Source organism: Epinephelus moara, chromosome 3 (genome assembly GCF_006386435.1).
Source record: "Epinephelus moara isolate mb chromosome 3, YSFRI_EMoa_1.0, whole genome shotgun sequence".
In the NCBI taxonomy this organism is placed as follows: domain Eukaryota; kingdom Metazoa; phylum Chordata; class Actinopteri; order Perciformes; family Serranidae; genus Epinephelus; species Epinephelus moara.
In genome coordinates, this window is record NC_065508.1 from 18,230,776 (window position 1) to 18,249,219 (window position 18,444).

General features: G+C 40.6%; 1 protein-coding gene across 6 annotated transcripts in view; it reads left to right on the forward strand.

The window, feature by feature from the left end:
• Window positions 1-3,197: 3,197 nt before the first annotated feature.
• ltbp3 (latent transforming growth factor beta binding protein 3) overlaps window positions 3,198-18,444 on the forward strand; it is a 60,625-nt gene continuing 45,378 nt past the window's right edge. For 4 of the 6 annotated variants that reach the window (XM_050041049.1, XM_050041052.1, XM_050041051.1 and 1 more), the window contains exon 1: window positions 7,119-7,761. In XM_050041049.1, coding sequence (XP_049897006.1) covers window positions 7,524-7,761 — 238 coding nt within the window. In that variant the 5' untranslated portion in view covers window positions 7,119-7,523. Of the gene's footprint in view, window positions 3,317-7,117; window positions 7,762-18,444 lie in introns of those variants that run through there. The other 2 variants (XM_050041054.1, XM_050041050.1) reach the window with 2 other exon arrangements.

Here is an 18,444-nt window from a genome sequence, read left to right on the forward strand (position 1 = left end):
TAGTTTACATTTAATAAATGCATAAAGAAACAATAGAACAGTTTAATAGGAAAAAAATACAATGCATACTTTGTTTTCTTTGCACAACGTGAAATGAAAAGAAAACAGTAATTAAACATTTTTGTTTTGTTTATTTTTGGCTGAAGTCTAAATTATTGCAGTGCTTGTGAAATATTTCATAATCTGAGACCTGACTATGGCTCTTATTGCTGTCACGTCTTTGTTGTTGTTGCGGTGGGACAGGAATTGCAGAAATACCTGCTAAATTACATGTTGATAATCTGATTGGAATAAGACACATCAGTTTTGTTTTTTTTAACTTCCAAAACTCTGACCCAGTGGGTGTGAGGACCAACTACGTCTGGTTGAGCCAAAAATGATGAGCCTACATATTGATTTCACTCTTTTCATTAAAACAAAATGAAGTTAACCTGAAGTCTCACTTGGCTGCAAGCGTGTCCCAACAACACAGACCACAAATGGGAGTTATGACATCAAGTTGAAGCAAGTGCTGCAGAAGGTGCATAAACACAATATTTCCCTGAACGCAGCAGTGGGAGTTCGCACAGTGCCGAGCTTGTGATTCATGAAAAAATAACACAGTGAAAAACCTCTGTGGCTGCTGAGGGAAAAGTGCATCTAAACAAGTCACAACAGTTTTAATTATGACATCAGACAGAGAGGAGAAAGGAAATCTGACAGAAAGCACTCATGAACTGCTGAAAATGGGTCCCATGGTTAGACTTAAAATATTGTCCACCTCCTCTGAGCTTAAAACTTCTTGAATTGCACTCTAAAATGTTAAAGCTATTAGATACATGCTTATTGACATGTTTCTCAACATGCTCATAAACAAGCTGAAGGTAAATAACATGTCATCTTTAGAAAAATATTGGCAGAAAGTAACTAACTATTATACATAATTATACAATTATGATGTACTATACTACTAATTACGTTAATTTTTTTAACTACACTGCATTTGACATTTTTAAAAAATGTATTTACTGTTACAGATAAAAGTAGTTGCTTTCTACGGAAGCCCTCACAGGTAAGTGAGAAGAAAAAAAAAATTCTGCTGATCCATTTTCTAAGTCTGATCTAAATTGTTTTCTCTCTTGTATTTATGACTTAAGAACAGAGGAAATTTTTCTAAGGAACTTAGAAAGAAAGTAAAGTTAAGTTAAGGAAGTTATTTAATGCTACATAAGAGGTGGGGCCTCCTTGGATCGGACTTGGCTCTGACCTGTCGAGGCATGGACACAGGATGTCTGGCACCAGTGTATTGGCAGCAGATCCATTTAGTCCAGTGGGTTGTGAGGTGGGTTAATGACACGTGCCACAGATGCTCATTCAGATTGGGATTTGGGGAATTTGGAGGCCAGGTTGACACTTTGAGCTCTTTGTCACATTCCTTAGGCCATTCCTGAGAGATGTTTGTAGTGTGGCTGCGGCATGGTGCTTTATCCTGCTGGGGGGCCACTGCCATTGGGGAGTACTGTTGCCATGAGGGGGGGTACTTGGTCTGTGACGGTGTTTGAGTGGGTGGTGGTATCCACATGAATGCCAGAACCAAAGGTTTCCCAGCAGAACAATGCGTTGGAACAAAATAATCAAAATTATTCACTTCACCTGTCAGTGGTTTAAATGTTTTGTCTGATTGGTGTATAACCTGCTTGCACACAGTATATGTACCTTGTGTTTAGAGTACATGGGGAGATTAAAACTCACCCAGAAGAAAACATACACATAAATACTTCTAACCCTATTTAGAATATGGGGTAGTGGTACACTTGGGCCCTTTGTGGCCAAAATGAGTATTACAACAACAAACACGTAAAAAAAAAATCCTCTGCTAACTGCCTTTTTTTCCACCTGTTTTCACAGATGAAAAAAAAGATACTTTAAAAGTGATCGTGGCAAAACGTTTTTAGTCCCACTTGTCCCACAGATGATTTTCTTGTTTTAAGGAACTTAAAAAAGATTATCCGGGCAAAACCTTTTTTTTCCTCCTTTGTTCTTAAATCATAAACACAAGTCAGAAAACTATTTAGATCAGACTTAAGGCCTTTTCACACTGAGTCAGTTTTTTTTGGGATGTTTTTTTTAATCTGTCATCTGAAAAAAAAAAAAAAAAAATCATTACACACACAATCCTTGCACACTGATTCTGATGCGTGGTATTGTTCTATTTATTGTGAAAATTCGCAATATGTGACAAAATTAAAAGACACATTTCCTCCTTTCCTCCGCCTCTCTCCACTGGAGTTACCTATCAGGCAGTCACCACCCCCTTCCTGTCTTTCATTTGGCATTGCGGCTACATGAAAGGGCGGAGCTGTCCTCCCTCTCTGTCCTCCACATCCTCCTAATCATCCACCTGAATATTACTGTCTGACTTGCTGAACGTGAGCTATCTGAGTCATGAAAGGATTCTGTGCACCCCATCCCTCTGTCTTAGCGCGGCTGTGTCCCACCACCACTTTTTCTTCTAAAGGCTCTGACGGACGCAAAAAATACAAAAAACTGAACCTCTTTCAAAAATTTTAATGATGGACTCAGTGTGCCTACCTGACATAACGTAAGGTCGAATTTATTTTTAGACATGTGGCAATGTCGGACGAAAAAAAACGACTCCATGGGCAAAGGCCTTTAGAAAATGGATCACCAAATTTTTTATTCTTACTTGCCTTCTGGGCTTCCGTACTTTGCAGGGAAGGATTTTTAAAACACTGCTTCAAACAAAATACTGTGTTAAAGTTAAAATACACTGACAGGGGCCGTTCTGCTGCATACTGAGTACTTTTGTTTTTCTTTCGAAACTTTACGTAGCCTAATTTTTGCTGTTCTGCTTATGTACTTTTAATCAAATAAAACTTTGAATGCAAGAGTTTTATGCGTAATACAGCATTAGTACATTGTGGTAATGATATTTTTGGTTACGTAAAAGTTATGAATACTTCCACTACCATCATCAGATAGATACTTTCTGTGTTGACAGCTGGTTTTATCTTTAGGTTGTGTAATACAGCTATTTATTTCTGTCCGCTGTTTGTCATTAGTGTCATGAGTGACGCTAAGGTTTCAGCTTCCAGAAGGGAAGTGATTATGTTGTACTAATAATAATACTTGGGGATAGTTTATGCGTGACCTACAATGTATTTGCATTCTGCGTGCGTGTGTGTGTGTGTGTGTGTGAGTGTGTTTCTTGGCAGCCGATGATGCAGTGATGGCGAGTAGCAGAGGCAGAGAGAAATGTGAGAGCGGCCTGTGAACTCTCTGCAGCCACATGCAGTCATTTCCTCAGAGACTGAAGGTAAACACTCGCTTTTTGGAGAGGAAGTGACTCAACTCGCTCTCATTTTCTCTTTCTCATTTTCACCCCTTTCTCACGTGAATCCAAACAATGGCTGGGCCCCGTGATCCTAACTTTGCCAGACCTTCACATTTTTAACTGTTGTGTGTGGTTGATGCTGACGGAAGTGGCACAGTTCAGCTGAAATGACATCAGATGTTCTGCTCAGTTAATTAGTTTTCTTTACTGTATTACAAAATGGTTTTATTTACATCCTTTATACTTTCTGAAGGACATTTTTAATCTTCATTGAAATTTATCTGACTAGTTACTAACTTTGCAAAAAGGTTTACACACAGGAAGCTCATGGTGCATTGTTGAAGTTTAAACCAACCACCAGTGTATGGAGTATTGAGACCGCCCGTAACAACAAAACATCTATTAGGTTTTATTCACTTAATTAAGGCTTTCACTTTTGATTTGATTCATTGTGACATGATACAATATGGTGTGATGCAATGGCATGCAGTGCCATAGGATGCGATATGATACGCTATGCTATGATACAAGATGATACGGTGTGATACAATGCAGTGCGATGTGATATGATGTGATACGATACGATACAACACGATGTGATGCGATATGATACGATATGGTGTGATATGATGGCATGCAGTGTCATACGATACAATACGGTGTGATACGATACGGTGTGATATGATAGGATATGATGTGATGTGATGCCATTTGATACGGTATGGTGTGATACAATGGCATGTGGTGCCATACGATGTGATGTGATACAATACGATGTGATGCGGTACGATACACTGCGATACAGTGTGATACAATGGTGTGCTATGTGGTGTGATGCGATTCGATACAATACAATTCGATTCTATTTGATACGGTGTGATACAATGCAATACAATGCGATGTGAAACAATACAATACGTTATGATATGATACGGTGTGATACAATGCGATACGATACGATACGATGCACTTTATTTTCCCCGTAGGGAAATTTGTCTTGGACTAAGGCATTGCTGCTTTACAATAATATTCCAGAAGAAATGAAAAGCATACACTATAAAAAAAAACATATAAACATTCTACACATAACAGTATTGCAAATCAGCTACTCATGTATTGCACATAACACCAACACACAACGGAGCACCATAAACAAAACACATCACAGCCTCTAAGCATCAAGGGACATTATTTAAAATCTTAATTGAGGTTGGCACCAATGAATTTTTAAAATGGTTCAGTTTAAATATGGGCATCCTGTATCATCTGCCCGAAGGTAATCTAAATGAATCTAAGTTTTACTGCTTATCACTTTTATTTAGGTTAAATTTTGGTGGTGAACTTTTGATTTAAATTTGGTGTATTTCTATTTTGGTATTGTGGCGTTGAGCTTTTTGTCTATCTTTGGAAAAAGAGGTGATCACGTCTTTGATCTGACATGTTGCATAGGGCAACAGAAATTATTTTTGTGGTTTGCCAGTTTGTACATCACAGTGAAATTTGCAATAAACTGACATGATGAGTGATATCAGATAAACTGACCTGAGGACTCATCCTAACATGAAACACATCTGTGCAGCTGTAGAGCAGATGTCACATTTTTCTCTGAATGTTGAACCATCCTGAGACAAAAACCAGATGTCCACCCAGCTGCATCCATACAGGTGGAGGAACTCCTGAGACTGCTGACCTCAGCATGACCCTGACGACCCATATCAGAATATGTCTGCACATTTTGACAGAGGTGTGCACTTGAGTCACAAATGTGAAAACTAGACCTAACATAAGCAAAAAAGACTTCCAACTTGACCTGAACTTTAACACCAGTGACTCATAACTTCACTTGGACTTGAACCTTTTGGTTTGAAAATACTTGAAACCCTCCCCACAGTCCAAAGATTGAAAGGTATGTTATTTAAAAAGTGTGCCGCAAATCAGTTAATTTTCCTTAATTTCCTGAATCAGCTAACATTAACATTATTCAATCCCAGCAAGTCAACACTAAATTCCCCAGATGATTCACTTTGTTTAAACCAATCTGGCAACATCCAGTCAATTTCAGGAGAGAACCATGAAAAACTAACATTACTTTACTGAGCCCCAGTTACAAAAATGTTGAAGATAATTTAGTTCACACACAAAAACTGCATGATAGTCAACAATAAACAAATTCCAGTATGCAAAACATGCAGATTGAACATTACAGTAAGAAACGCATCAACTTCCAAACTTTTTTAACAAATACATCAAAATTTTAAAAGGCATTCATGATTTTTGCAAAATGAATATATTATCACTCTGTTGTTTAAGTGCCATTAAACTATGTGAAGACGTAATGAATTGTTTAGGACTCAAAACCCAAAGTTCAGTCACAAACACTTTACTCAAAGAAAACTTTATTTCCACTTGCGAGAGCACACCTCTCTGCCCTTCCACATGCAAATGAGGAAAGCCTGTGGCAAAAAGAGCAAACATCCCTGCCCTTCCATGCGCCTACATGGAAAGCCTAAGGCAGGAAGAGCAGCAGCAAAGACCCCGGGATGGAACAGAGCAGCATCAACGACAAACAGACACAACATGAAAAGGAGGAGCTGGGGTGGAGGCGGGTTGCAAAGTGGCTTGCAGAGGAAGCAGCAAAAGTAGGCAGGCTAAAGCAGTTTAAATAGGGTGCCAAAGTGATCCATAAAACTAGAGTTACCAGATTCTTCTTTTCTTGGTTCAGTTTTTAAACTTTATTTCATCTTTAAAAAACACTGCCTCCTTGCTGTTAATTAGATGCAGGAGGCACTGTAACTCACTTTGCTAATTATAACTGCACGCGGTATTTACTGGAACTCATTGCTCTATGATTCACCTCATCTTTCTGAGCAAACAATAATAACATGATTTAAAAGAAAACATTAACTTAAACATGTTACAGTCAGGACCACTTTAGTCAAACAAAAATGTATTTCCAGTAGTTGATGGTATGGCTCTGATCTGGGGCCTCTCTGCCCTTCCTTGCGCCTAAGAGGAAAGACTGTGGCAAATAGAGCAATCCTCCCTGCCCTTCCATGTAGGCCAGAGCAGTTTAAACAGGGCACCCTGAATGAGATTCGCCAATTGGTTGCATAGAAAGGAATCATGTGATCTATCAGCTGACTCCCTTCCATCAATCAGCTGTTGTTTGTGATCAGCTGATTTAGCTGGGATATGAGCTGAGCTTGACTTTGTGTCCTGCCTGAACTAACTATGCTCAATTTAGGACTTGAGACTTACTTGTGACTTGCAAAACTATGACTTGGTGCCACTTCTGAAGCCTGAAACTTTAAAGACTTCTTTTGATTGACGTGTTATAGTTATATTTAAGTTATAGATGAGGTTGGGTGTCAACACTGAGCTGATCAAACAAACAAAACAATATATTTTCTAATAAGTAATACAGAGATGATGCAGGTCCCTAAGTCCAGGGGCAGTCATTAGTAAAGAGGGGTTGCTGACTGATCAGTGTCCATAGTCACGGGGTCATTTTAATACCTTTATAAATCAGGAACTACCCAAACATAAAGGTGCGATATATTACATGTCAGTATTTTTTTATTCTCAGAGTGACACACACAGCTGTGCAGCTATGATTTGCACAGAGGGGTCTGTGCGGGGGCGGCAGAGGAGAGGAGAGGAGGAGAGAGCAGAGGAGGGGGTGTTAGGGAGAAATAACCAACAAGGAAACCACTTTCAGCTTTGCTCCTGCACCGCCTGGCTGGCCCGCAGCCAGGTTTCTCCAGAGAGGGTTGGCTCACCCCTTCTCCTCTCCTCCCTCTCCTCCCTTCTTTCTCTCCCAAACCCACATACGCACTCTCTCCAACTCTCCAAAGCAACAGGGCGAGAAGGAGAAGAAGAAGAAGGAAGAGCGACAAAAAGCAAGGGCAACTTTTCAATCTCACAGTAACAAGGGCAACAAGAAACTTCTTAAAGATGTCAGACGTGTCGGTTTTGCAGACGGATCACTTGGGAACGCGAGGGAAGTGATTTTTTTTTTCCCTTAAGGAGAAAACAGGAGGGGAGGACGCGCTTTTTTTTTCTCCGCCGTATGAGACGTCAAAAATCTGCCTCGGTTAACAAAGCAGGCGCCTCTGATCTGGAGCTGAAGCCGCCAGCTTTGTGATTTAATGTCCCCGGGTCTCTGTGGAGGGCAGTGAAGGATGCCAGGATGCCCACTCTGATCTCCCATCTGCTTGTCATCTGGCTGAGCGTCCACAGGCTGGTGTGGTGCACGGAGCGCTCCTCCACACGGGAGCGCTTCAAGGTGGTCATCGCTCCTCTCATCTGCAAGCGGATCTGCCTGAAGGGACAGTGTCAGGATACCTGCGAGCAGGGCAACAACACCACGCTGATCGCGGAGAACGGGCAGGCGGCCGACACGCTCATCGGCCAGGGCTTCAGGGTCGGTGAGTGAAACAATGCTGTTTATTTACCAGGGGTTATAATTAGGCCGCTGCGATTAACTAATGGTGCTGCTCCGACCTCTGGGTTTATACTTTCTCCTCTGTGGAGCCTCTGGAGAGCTGAGGGAGGCCTGTTGGTGCTCATAAACACACTTCTTATGGAGATATGCTTTATGTCCTGTCAAGATAATCAACTATCACTGTAACTTTTGATCACATTCAGCTGTATTTCAGACATATCCTGGAGGAATAACTACTTTAAATGGTTAAATCAGTGCTATAACTGCTATGAAACTCCATAAAATGCTCAGACTTGGCACAGTTTTAATATTACCATAAGGCTGTGGTGGAAAAACTAACTGCTTAATTAAATAAAAATGGAAACTTTTGGTCCACTCCAAGGAAAAGTCCTGCAATCAGATTCCTCCTTAAGTAAAAACACAGCAGTGGGACTATTATCTATCAGCGAGGCCTAAAAGTGAAAGTGCTCCCAATGCAGATTGAGTTTTCAGTGTCTTTCAGTATTAAAGTGCTGATGAAGTGAATCTGGTTCAAAGGGTGAGGAAGCTAACATTGTAACAAGGGCATAGGTTTTGTGGGGGACGCTGTCACTTTCCCAGTGGATCTGGAGGTATGCCTTTCGGGCAACCTCTTAAATTCTAATATCAGACAAAGCTAGTTTGTCAAGCGTACAAAAATCCTATTGGCTATTGCCAAAAATGTATTGCAATGTCAGATCTCCCATTAGCTGTTGGATAGCTGTGACTCTCAGAAGTGAATAGCTACATACCCCTAGAGAAAATAACGTACCCACTAAAGAATAAGATACACTCCTTCTATAAAATATGGCAACCGTTTATTAACTATATGGAGAATCTCCCATCTCATATGATTTAATGACTGTCTGCATGTTCTCTGTATTGTCACCACACTAGTATTATAATAGTATAATAGCATAGTATAACACATTTTTTCCCAATAATTTTGTAGTGTACGACTTAATTTTCATAGTAACATTTTTATTTGCGTTTTTACGTGCCACTTTGTTTTGTCTGTTAATTTATTTTCGAAGCATTCGTAATGTAAAATTGCCGTTTGTGTACTGTCAGTTTGTGACTGCGTGCTTTGTATATTTGAAAAACTTAACTAAAATATTCCAAAAAACATGAAATGGAGAGGTTTGGGGTCCTCCTGCAGAAAATTTGAGCATTGAACACTAAATTCCGGCATTGTGGTAAATTTTTATGCACCAATTTGTGCCTTTTCCATATCAATTTGTGGTGTAAATGTCTTTAATTTTGTCAAAATTATTGTTTTCAGTAAGGGGGATACATACACACATGTTCTAAACATTGGATGGGGAGTGTGTACCCAGCGTACCCCCCGAAATCTACACCAATGCACCTGCCAAATATCTTCTAAGTACAGCTGTCAGATTTTGTGTAAAAAGTACAAATATGACCTCTGTAATTTCATGGAGTAAAGTAGAAAGTCTTTTAAATTGAAATGATCAAATATAGTACAAATACTGTGTCATAAAATAGTGCTTGAGTACAGTATAGCTAAATCATTGAGGCCTTTATTCCCATAAAAAGATCCTATCTTCTTTATAGCGCACACCAGTTTGACACCAGCTGCTCAGATCCACTATGAATACATGTCATTAAGATTCATGTCAAGCGAGTATAAACTCTGCTCCGCAAATAAATAGGTGGCTAAGGCGAGGTGAGCCGGGTTTACCCTCCACTGCATTGCTGGAAAATGTTTCCATGTTGCACTTTAATTACTGAGGCATGGCTCATTACATAGCATATAAATGTACTCCTAAGATCTATATACTCCCTCCCCCGACTCCAGTGTCTGGTTGGCATGAGTGGAGCCTTTCTGCGCTGTATCAGATCAGCTGTGGTGAGAAGTGGAGCCTCGCAGTCTCAGGCCCAGGACTGGATTTCACTGCCGCTCTTTTCTTTTAGTCACTCAGAGAATAAGATATTACATGTTGAATGACAGTCTGAGTTGCTCATCTATGATAAAAAAGGAGCTTCATCTTCTCATTGACGTGTCTGTAGTGGAATTTAGTGCCGGTCAGTTCTCTCTTTGTACCAGCAGATGTTAATTATGAGTCACTTTATCACTTTTCACCAAAATAATGCAGCATAGATTGGTTTAAATTCCTGTGTGGTACAAGTCTAAATTGATAAATAATAGATAACAGCTGTGCTTCAGAGCCAGCTTAATGTGATGCAACAGCTTCATATTTCTGTTGACATCACACTGGCACCAGAACCATCTTCCTGTCTCCTCAGTTTTTCAGGAAATGAAGCAAACGCAACTGAAACACTCCTCAAATCCCCAAACTGTCCAACTTCAAAACCTTTGTTTTTTTATCCTAAATTTTTAATGGTGATTTTTTTCCCAGGGTTTACCAGTCATGTTTGTGTGGGTGGATTTTAAAGCAGAAGCTAAGATGCAGTACGACTTAGTTAAAAATGTCTCTTAAGCCAGTGGTTCCCAACTGGTGGGTCATGGGTCCATTCTGAATGGACTGCAAGTGACTTGCAAATGTGTCAAGTTTGTGATAAAACACTTTATTTTTTGTACAGTGAATTTCCAACAAGGAGTTTTTATTTTGAAGTGCCATTTTCTGTTGTAGAGTGAGTGACTAACAGACAGCTACTTGAAAGAGACAGCAAACTAGCTCGACGACATGGCCCAACGCAAGTATGACGCTGAGTATATTAAACTGTGGGACCTCGAAGGAATGACTAAGGAGAAATCTGGATCCTGTGGCTGGACCAGTTGGGAGCTACTGTCTTAAGAAATGCCTTACATTCATCTGTGGCTGAAAGCTAATAAGGGACTTGGTAAGAACTTGAGGAACACTGAGAGCACAGACCTTCACCAAGGCCAAAAGCCCCATCTCGTAATGTTAACGAACAGCCCTGTCTCACTCTGAAGTTGTCAAAATCCGGCGCTTAGACAGTGAGCTGCGACATCAGACAATGACAAGGCGAAAGTCAGAGTAGGGCGGGCGGTAGTGGTGGTTGATGGGTCCATTAAACACTGACTTTTACTCAAGAGAGCGGTGTTCGCGTCCCGTAAGATTATAAAGCCAAACCCTGTTCTTTTTTCCTAAACGTAACCATGTGTTTTTATTGCCTAAACCTAAACATGTGCTTTTATTGCCTAAACCTCACCACTTCCTTTTGTTGCCTAAACCTAGCCATGTGTTTTTGTTGCCTAAACTCAACCACGTGTTTTTGTTGCCTAAACCTAACCACGTGTTTTTGTTGCCTAAACCCAACCACGTGTTTTTGTTGCCTAAACCTCACCACTTCCTTTTGTTGCCTAAACCTAGCCATGTGTTTTTGTTGTCTAAACCCAACCACGTGTTTTTGTTGCCTAAACCTAACCACTTCCTTTTGTTGCCTAAACCTAACCATGTACTTTTATGGCCTAAATCTAACCATGTGCTTTTGTTGCCTAAACCTAACCATGTGTTTTTGTTGCCTAAACCTAACCATGTGCTTTTCTTGCCTAAACCTACCCACATACTTTTATTGCCTAAACCCAACCACTTGTTTTTGTTACCTAAACCTAACCACGTTCTTTTATTGCCTAAACCTAACCACGTTCTTTTATTGCCTATACCTAACCATGTGCTTTTCTTGCCTAAACCTACCCACATACTTTTATTGCCTAAATCTAACCATGTGTTTTTGTTGCCTAAACGTAACCACGTTTTTGTTGCCTATACCTAACCACATACTTTTACTGCTAAACCCAACCATGTGTTTTTGTTGCCTAAACCCAACTATGTGCGTTAGCTGTGAGGTAAAAAAAATGTAAATCCACGTTGTTGTACTGGCGTAGTGCTTTTATTTTGAAAGACAGTATGTAATTGGTAAATTTCCTGTGAAAACAGAAGTGTATTTTGAAAGAAGACAATACATGTAACAGATTTAACTCGGCATGGCGTCCCAGAAAGTCAACAACCAACGCACCCAGGGTACCTTTCACGTCATATCTGGACGTCATATCTGGACGTGAAAGGTCCGTGACCAAATGTCGACATGTGACAAGGTCAGAGTGAGAATGTGTTTTAACGAACATGAAAAATAACTTGTGTATCCACCCTATGATTCAGATTTGCTCTAAAATTTAATATGCTCTTCCTGGTCCAGTTTCATGAAAACCGAGCCAGTAGTTTTTCCATAATCCTGCTGACAAACAAACAAACCCCACTGAAATCAAAACCTCCTTTGCGGACGTAGTAAGTCAGGAGCAAGTTATTGTCTCTAAGTTGTATGATGTGGTACTTCTAACACACAGTTTTGCAGTCCAGAGAGGTTGACGTTGGTTACACAGATGTTGCCTCTCCAGCTGTTTTCGTTGGTTTGCCCATGTGGAAGTGAGCAGGCTGGATTTAATCGAGGTCAAGTGAATCCTACTTGTAGCGCCTTGACAGTATTGTTCCTTCTTGACACCACGCAGTGCTGTGGAGTCAGAGAGTTGGCTCGGCCACCAGTCCTCCCTCCTCTCCTCCGATTTCTTTGTGTTGCATCACGTTTTGGAGCTTCTGTGTGAAATAATGAGAGACATCTGAGATTCCTGGAATACCTCATGATGCTTCACATTTGGTCCAGATAGTGAAGCCCTGCAGTCACCTGTCCTGGTTTCACAGTCAAAGTATATGAAAAGGTCTTGAGTGTATGAGTTTCGTGCGGCAGGGGATAGAGGGTTCAGCTCGGAGAGGAGACGTGTGTTGTTCAGTGCGAGGGCTGGAATGTGGTGTGGACAAGTGGAAATTTCTCTCTCCCGTGTTAAAACGGCCATGGCTGTAGCAGCAACAATATGAAGACTTTTCCATATTTGAGCTGTCGTGACGTCGGCGCAGTGCAGCCCAATCTGAGTCAACCTTTCCTCAAAAGAAAAGTAGATCCTGCCAGTGTGTGGAGAATACCTTTCAGTACGTGGGCTTCAATATGTTCAAGGATTTCCACAGTCTGTAAAGTTATTGTCTGAATTCAGCTGGAATTTGGTGGACGAGCAGGCGGAGGACCAAGAAGCAGTCAGGTTTTTAGCAGTGATCTGGATCTGGGATTTCTGCCAACAGATTAATAATTTTTATGGCCATTATGTTGAAAGTAATAGAGAAAGAAAGTTCATTGGACAGGTCAACATGATAAAGTGACCAGAAGCCCGGGGATAAGAAACCGGGGCCATTGCTCTTATATTGTATACATCTGTTTCCAAAACATACATTTTGAATAAATAAATGTAACCTTAAATTTAAGTTGGATGAATGATATCCCAGAGTGAAACAGCTGTGGAGCAAAGTGGAGGACATATTAGTGTTGGCAGAGGTTTGTGCTTCCAATGAGTTTTTATGTTTTTTTTTGTTTTTTTTTTAACATTGTTTATTTTATCTTACCAGCTGTCCAAAAACCAAAAGCATTACAGTTAGAGTGATACGAAAAAGCAAACAAATCCCAGATTTTATGTGTTTCTGACAAATAGCCATGCTGGCAGTGTGGCTCCGTGGATGGCAAATCTGTCCGTAGGTCAGCCGGCTAGTTCAACCATTTGGTCCAGATCATGGATTGTACAATAAAGATGGACAATATGACAGCGCCCCAAAAGTGAAGCCAAAACATCTCGATTGCCCCCTGGTGGCTGGCTGCAGTACAGGTCATATACCCCGCCACCATTAGTAGGCAAAGCATACATCAAATAAATGCTTTCCAAAAATGGTTTGTATCATTTTCGGAAGTTCTTATGACATCGATTTATAGCCAAGTGTTTTGGTTATAACTTGTTATGTGATGCTAGAAAAAGTTTGAAGGGTTTGATCTCATGATTGACAGCTGTTGGTGCCAGTCATGGATGTATAAAGAAAACTGGATACAGCACTGGAGGCAGACCTTCGTTCATTCTGGTGAAAGTTGCTCAATGGCAAATGAAGCCAAATGGCGGCTAAGTGCAGCCGAGCAGCTAACTTCCGGTTTAGCCCTTCTCTAACATGAATGGGGATAAAAAGATTTAATTGTGCAGCTCTTGTAGACTTTTGAAATGTTATCGGACCGAATGGATCAAATCCCAATGGTGAAATGAATCTCCAAAAAATGTATCCAATGATTTACAGTCGTCTCTTTCCCAATGTAAGTCTGTGGGAAAAGTCCTTTTGAGTCCCGTGGCATCGCGCGATGGACATTTAAGTTGTGATTCCACATTTGGCCACTAGTAAAATTGGCTTCAAAGCCTGAAGCTGTTCCTGGTGATGTTCCTGGTGATGTTCCTTGCGATCAATGGCGCTTCTCGCTGTTGGTTGGATGGCAGGAACTAAATAACGTGGAGACTGCGACTGTGCAGATTCTGGCTCCAAATGATGTTGCTACCTCAAGATGGTAGCAGCCGTATCAGGGATATTCAGGTTTCATTTTTGTATAGAGTGTAAGTGGGGTTTTTCCATCTTTATACAGTCATTGGTCTGCACTGAAATATCTCAACAATTATTGTATGAATTGCCACGATGTTTCATAAAGACATTCATGGCACCCAGAGGATGAATCTGACTTTGTTGATCCCCAGATTTTTCATCTTGCGTCACCATGAGGTTGGCATTCATGGTTTTTGAGTAAAAAATCTCGCTAACTATTGGATGGATTGCCAGGAAACATATGGTACAGACTTGGGGTGCGAATCACCAGATGATCCACAATACAATATTATCACGATACTTAGGTCATGGTACAATTTTATTGCGATTTTAATATTGTGATATGTCAACAGCTGTTTTATTTAATAAGATAAAGTTTTCAGTCTGCTCATCTCACTTCAGCTATTTTATTTGCAGCAAAATGTATCTAGTGGACTGAAAAAGCAACGGATTATATTATTCTGGTAGGCTACCTAAAGTTTAACCTGTAATGTTAATAATTTATATAATAACAGAAAAAAAACGATATTTGGCACTGTGTGACGATACGATATTACAAAAATATCGTGATACTTTGCAGTATGGATTTTTTCCTTCACCCCTAGTACAGACATTCATGCCCCCCCTCAGGGTGACCTGTATGATATTTGGCTGAAAACAGCAGCCTGAGAGGTGAGAGTGACCAAACACAGTAAATGTATGAGCCCAACACATGTATCTGCTGTACATGGGGACAAATCACCTAAATGACAAGCAGCTCTTTTACACTTTATGTACACAGACAGTCAGAGATTATAGAATATCTGTTCTGGTTTAGTAAGTAGCAGTTAGACTTCGCACTGGTCTATTTAATATACAGTGTGCAGCATACATCATAGCAGTTCTTCTATGTAATCATTATTTAACAAGTGTTCTCTGAGCTCTTGTAGACTGCAATTCATTCACTACACACTTTGTCATTAACGAGTGAACACTTACTCGACATAGCCTATTTAATCTGCATAAACAACTGCAATGAAGGTAAAGATATGATCTGATCGTATGTTTCCAGGGAATCCACATCATTAATGGATCTATATTTCACTGCACACGTCCTAAAACTGATGAAAGCAGGGAAAGTTGAAAGCCTCCCAGGCATGTTGGCAGGCAGAGAAAAGTTGGTGTTTACAACCCGATATGCCCTTTTTTTTTTTTTCCTTGGCTCCAACATGGTATCTATGTAAGTCATCATCGGGCTCTGTAGGGGCGCAGGCATCGTTATCGTTTATGTCAAGAGTGAGCACATCTTCGGGTATTTGAGAACAGTTATGTTCCATTAGTAAATCACAAAATTGCTTAAACCTCGAATGAACCTTTGTGTAATTACTCATCAGATGTCCCATTGCATGTCCTTTTCCATGTCTCTATGGGACCTGGACCTGTATAACGACAGATGAAAACTGTCTTTGTAATTATCTCCATGTGTTGGGCTGACAAAATGTCCAACTGACTTGAAAGCTTGGTGTAAATTGCAGGATAGGGTGAAGTAGAGAAGGTTACAGCGTATTTTTTTTTGCACCTCCGAGAGTGTTTTTGTTTATGTGAGTGCATCTGTCTCACACTTTGTGCACTTGTGAAAGGGAGAGTTGTATCTTCAAAAATATATTTTAAAAACAAAGTGGTTACATAAAAATCTGTATCCGTACATAAGCCTCGGTTATTTTCAACAAGACTCATTTTCAGTCCATTTTTTTTCGTGCTGTTGCTAGCACAGAAGCATCTCATCTATCAGCCGTACCGACAGCAGCTGCTCGACTCCCAGACAGCCCTCTTAGCAGCAGCATCTCTTTATCAGGGCTCCAGGCGTCCAGGATACTATAGATTCACATCTTTTTCTGGAATAACTAAAAACGAGGGGCCTCATGTTGCACAGGAAGTGGTCTTATCATATCCTGGCCTGGGCTTGTCTCCCCTAAAATGGGCATCATGAGAACGTGGATATGTCTATTTCAGGATTTCCCATGTGGTTCTTTATTTAGAGTTAAGTGACAGTAGTAGCGCTGTGGTTTGTTTTGGTTTTCCCTTGGCATGGGTCAGAGGTCCATGGGAGCCTGAAAATGAAGACAAGTCAGTCAAATACAGTAGACAGAGCCGGGTTTGCTTTCTCTGTATTTAGGAGGAGAGTTTATTTTACCTTTCAAAGCCCTCCGCTCTTCCCCACACACTCTTTTTTCTCCGGTGCCAAACCTTGGAGAAGGCGGTCTAACACGGGCAACCAAAAAACCTGCAGCACTCCATCTTTTTGCCACAGGTTGGACTGAACTCAGAGGCGAAGCTGGGCACGGCTCCCGCGCTCACACCCTCTCAAACACAAACACATGTGTGTGGGAGGCTCATGCACATTCATTTGCAGCTGATTAATTGTGAAAGCTTCTTCCTTTTGATGAGTTGCCCATTTATCGTGAGTAATCGCATGTTGATCATTACCTCTTGTTCAGGGTGTGTTTTAAAGGAATACTTCACCCCCCCAATGACCATTTTTATTTCAATTACTCACCCAGAAAACTGTTTTTCTTGCATGCCTCCACAGTAAATGAAGAATCCAAAAGCTGAGAAAATTCTTCATGAATTGACGTCATAGGGCTGCATTTAACAACAGTAAAGCTATATCAAAGCATCTGTCTACAAACTCTCAACTCGTGCAGCATAACCCAAGTCTCATTAATTCATTTATATGCTCAATGCTTCCCACTAAAACCTCAATATGTAAAACACTTCTGCAGAACCAGGTGTGCTACCTGTCTGTGCATGAGACTGTTTATGCAGAGGTGTTTTAAATAGTAAGGTTTTAGTAAAAAATGCATGTGTTTAGGAGGCACTGAGTGTACGACTGAATAAATCAGACTTGGATTATACAGTACCTAGTACATAGTCCATGGTACAGGCAGGCAGTCCAAAAATGCATCCGAGGCACTCTGACTGTGTTAAAAATCCTTTATTAATACATGACTAAACCAACGCGTTACGACTAGAAGGTCCTCACCAGGGTGTCAGGGGTTTATCCATGTATTAATAAAGGATTTTTAACTACAGTCAGAGTGCTCTGAATGCATTTTTGGACTGCTTGCCTGTACTATAGGCACTATATATATACTATACTATATGTATATGTAATTTTACACTGAGTGAGCTGGCCAGTCGTTGTTTTTTTATCTTTATGGGACTATTTGCCCTATCCTTGAAGAGCACCTGATTTTTTACAACTAACAACATAGAGCCTTAACCCAGTACATTTGTCCTCTATTTGTCCTCTCTATTGTAACTTTGGGCATAGTTTTGCTGTTGTTAAAGGCAGACCACAATGACGTCAACTCAAGAATTGTCTCAGTTTTTGGATTTTTTGTTTGCTGTGGAGGCACGTGAGAAAAACAAACTTTTTTTACTCAAATTGAGCATCACATAGGGGAAGTAGTTGATATAAAAATGGTCACCTGGGGGGGGTGAAGTAATTCTTTAAGGGTCCAGTGTATAGGACTCAGAGGGATATATTGGCAGAAATGGAATATAATATAACAAATATCATCTTGAAAGTATAATCACCTGAAAATGAGAGTCATTGTGTTGTCGTTACCTTAGAATGAGCCGTTTATATCTACATACGGAGTGGGTCCTAGTCCATAGAGTATGCCATGTTGTATAGCCGTGTTTCTACAATAGCCTGGAACGGACAAGCCCAAAACTGGCTCTAGAAAGGGTCATTTGCATCTTCCTGTCAGCCACCGTAGTTAGCAGCCCCTCCGCAATGAGCCAAACAGTGTCGAAAAAACACTTATTTTTAATGTGAAACTGCTTTACGCAGTGTTTTTACTGGTTTAAATCACCAGGAGTCTCATTTATAAACCTTGCAAACGCTTGAAACGAGGCCTGAAAGAGGCATACGCCACTTCCCATGCAAAAGTTGTGATCTATAAAAACAGACTTGATGGGAGAAACTATAACCAATGCTTACCAACATTTTGGAGACAGGAAATTGACGACACAGATGTTGAGGTGGAAGCCTGATTGTAGAAATTTGGCTTTTGTCTGTACATAGATTTTTAGCATGGATTTTACGCACTATAAAGAAGACCCCAGGTTTATTTGTTTTGGAGAGGAAGAGACCTCTGTGGATAATTAATCAAGGTTTATGCTTCTGCGTACCTACAACGCAGAAGGCTGTGCGGAGGTGCACCTCCAAAAAATTGTAACCACGCGTCAAGGCAGCGCAG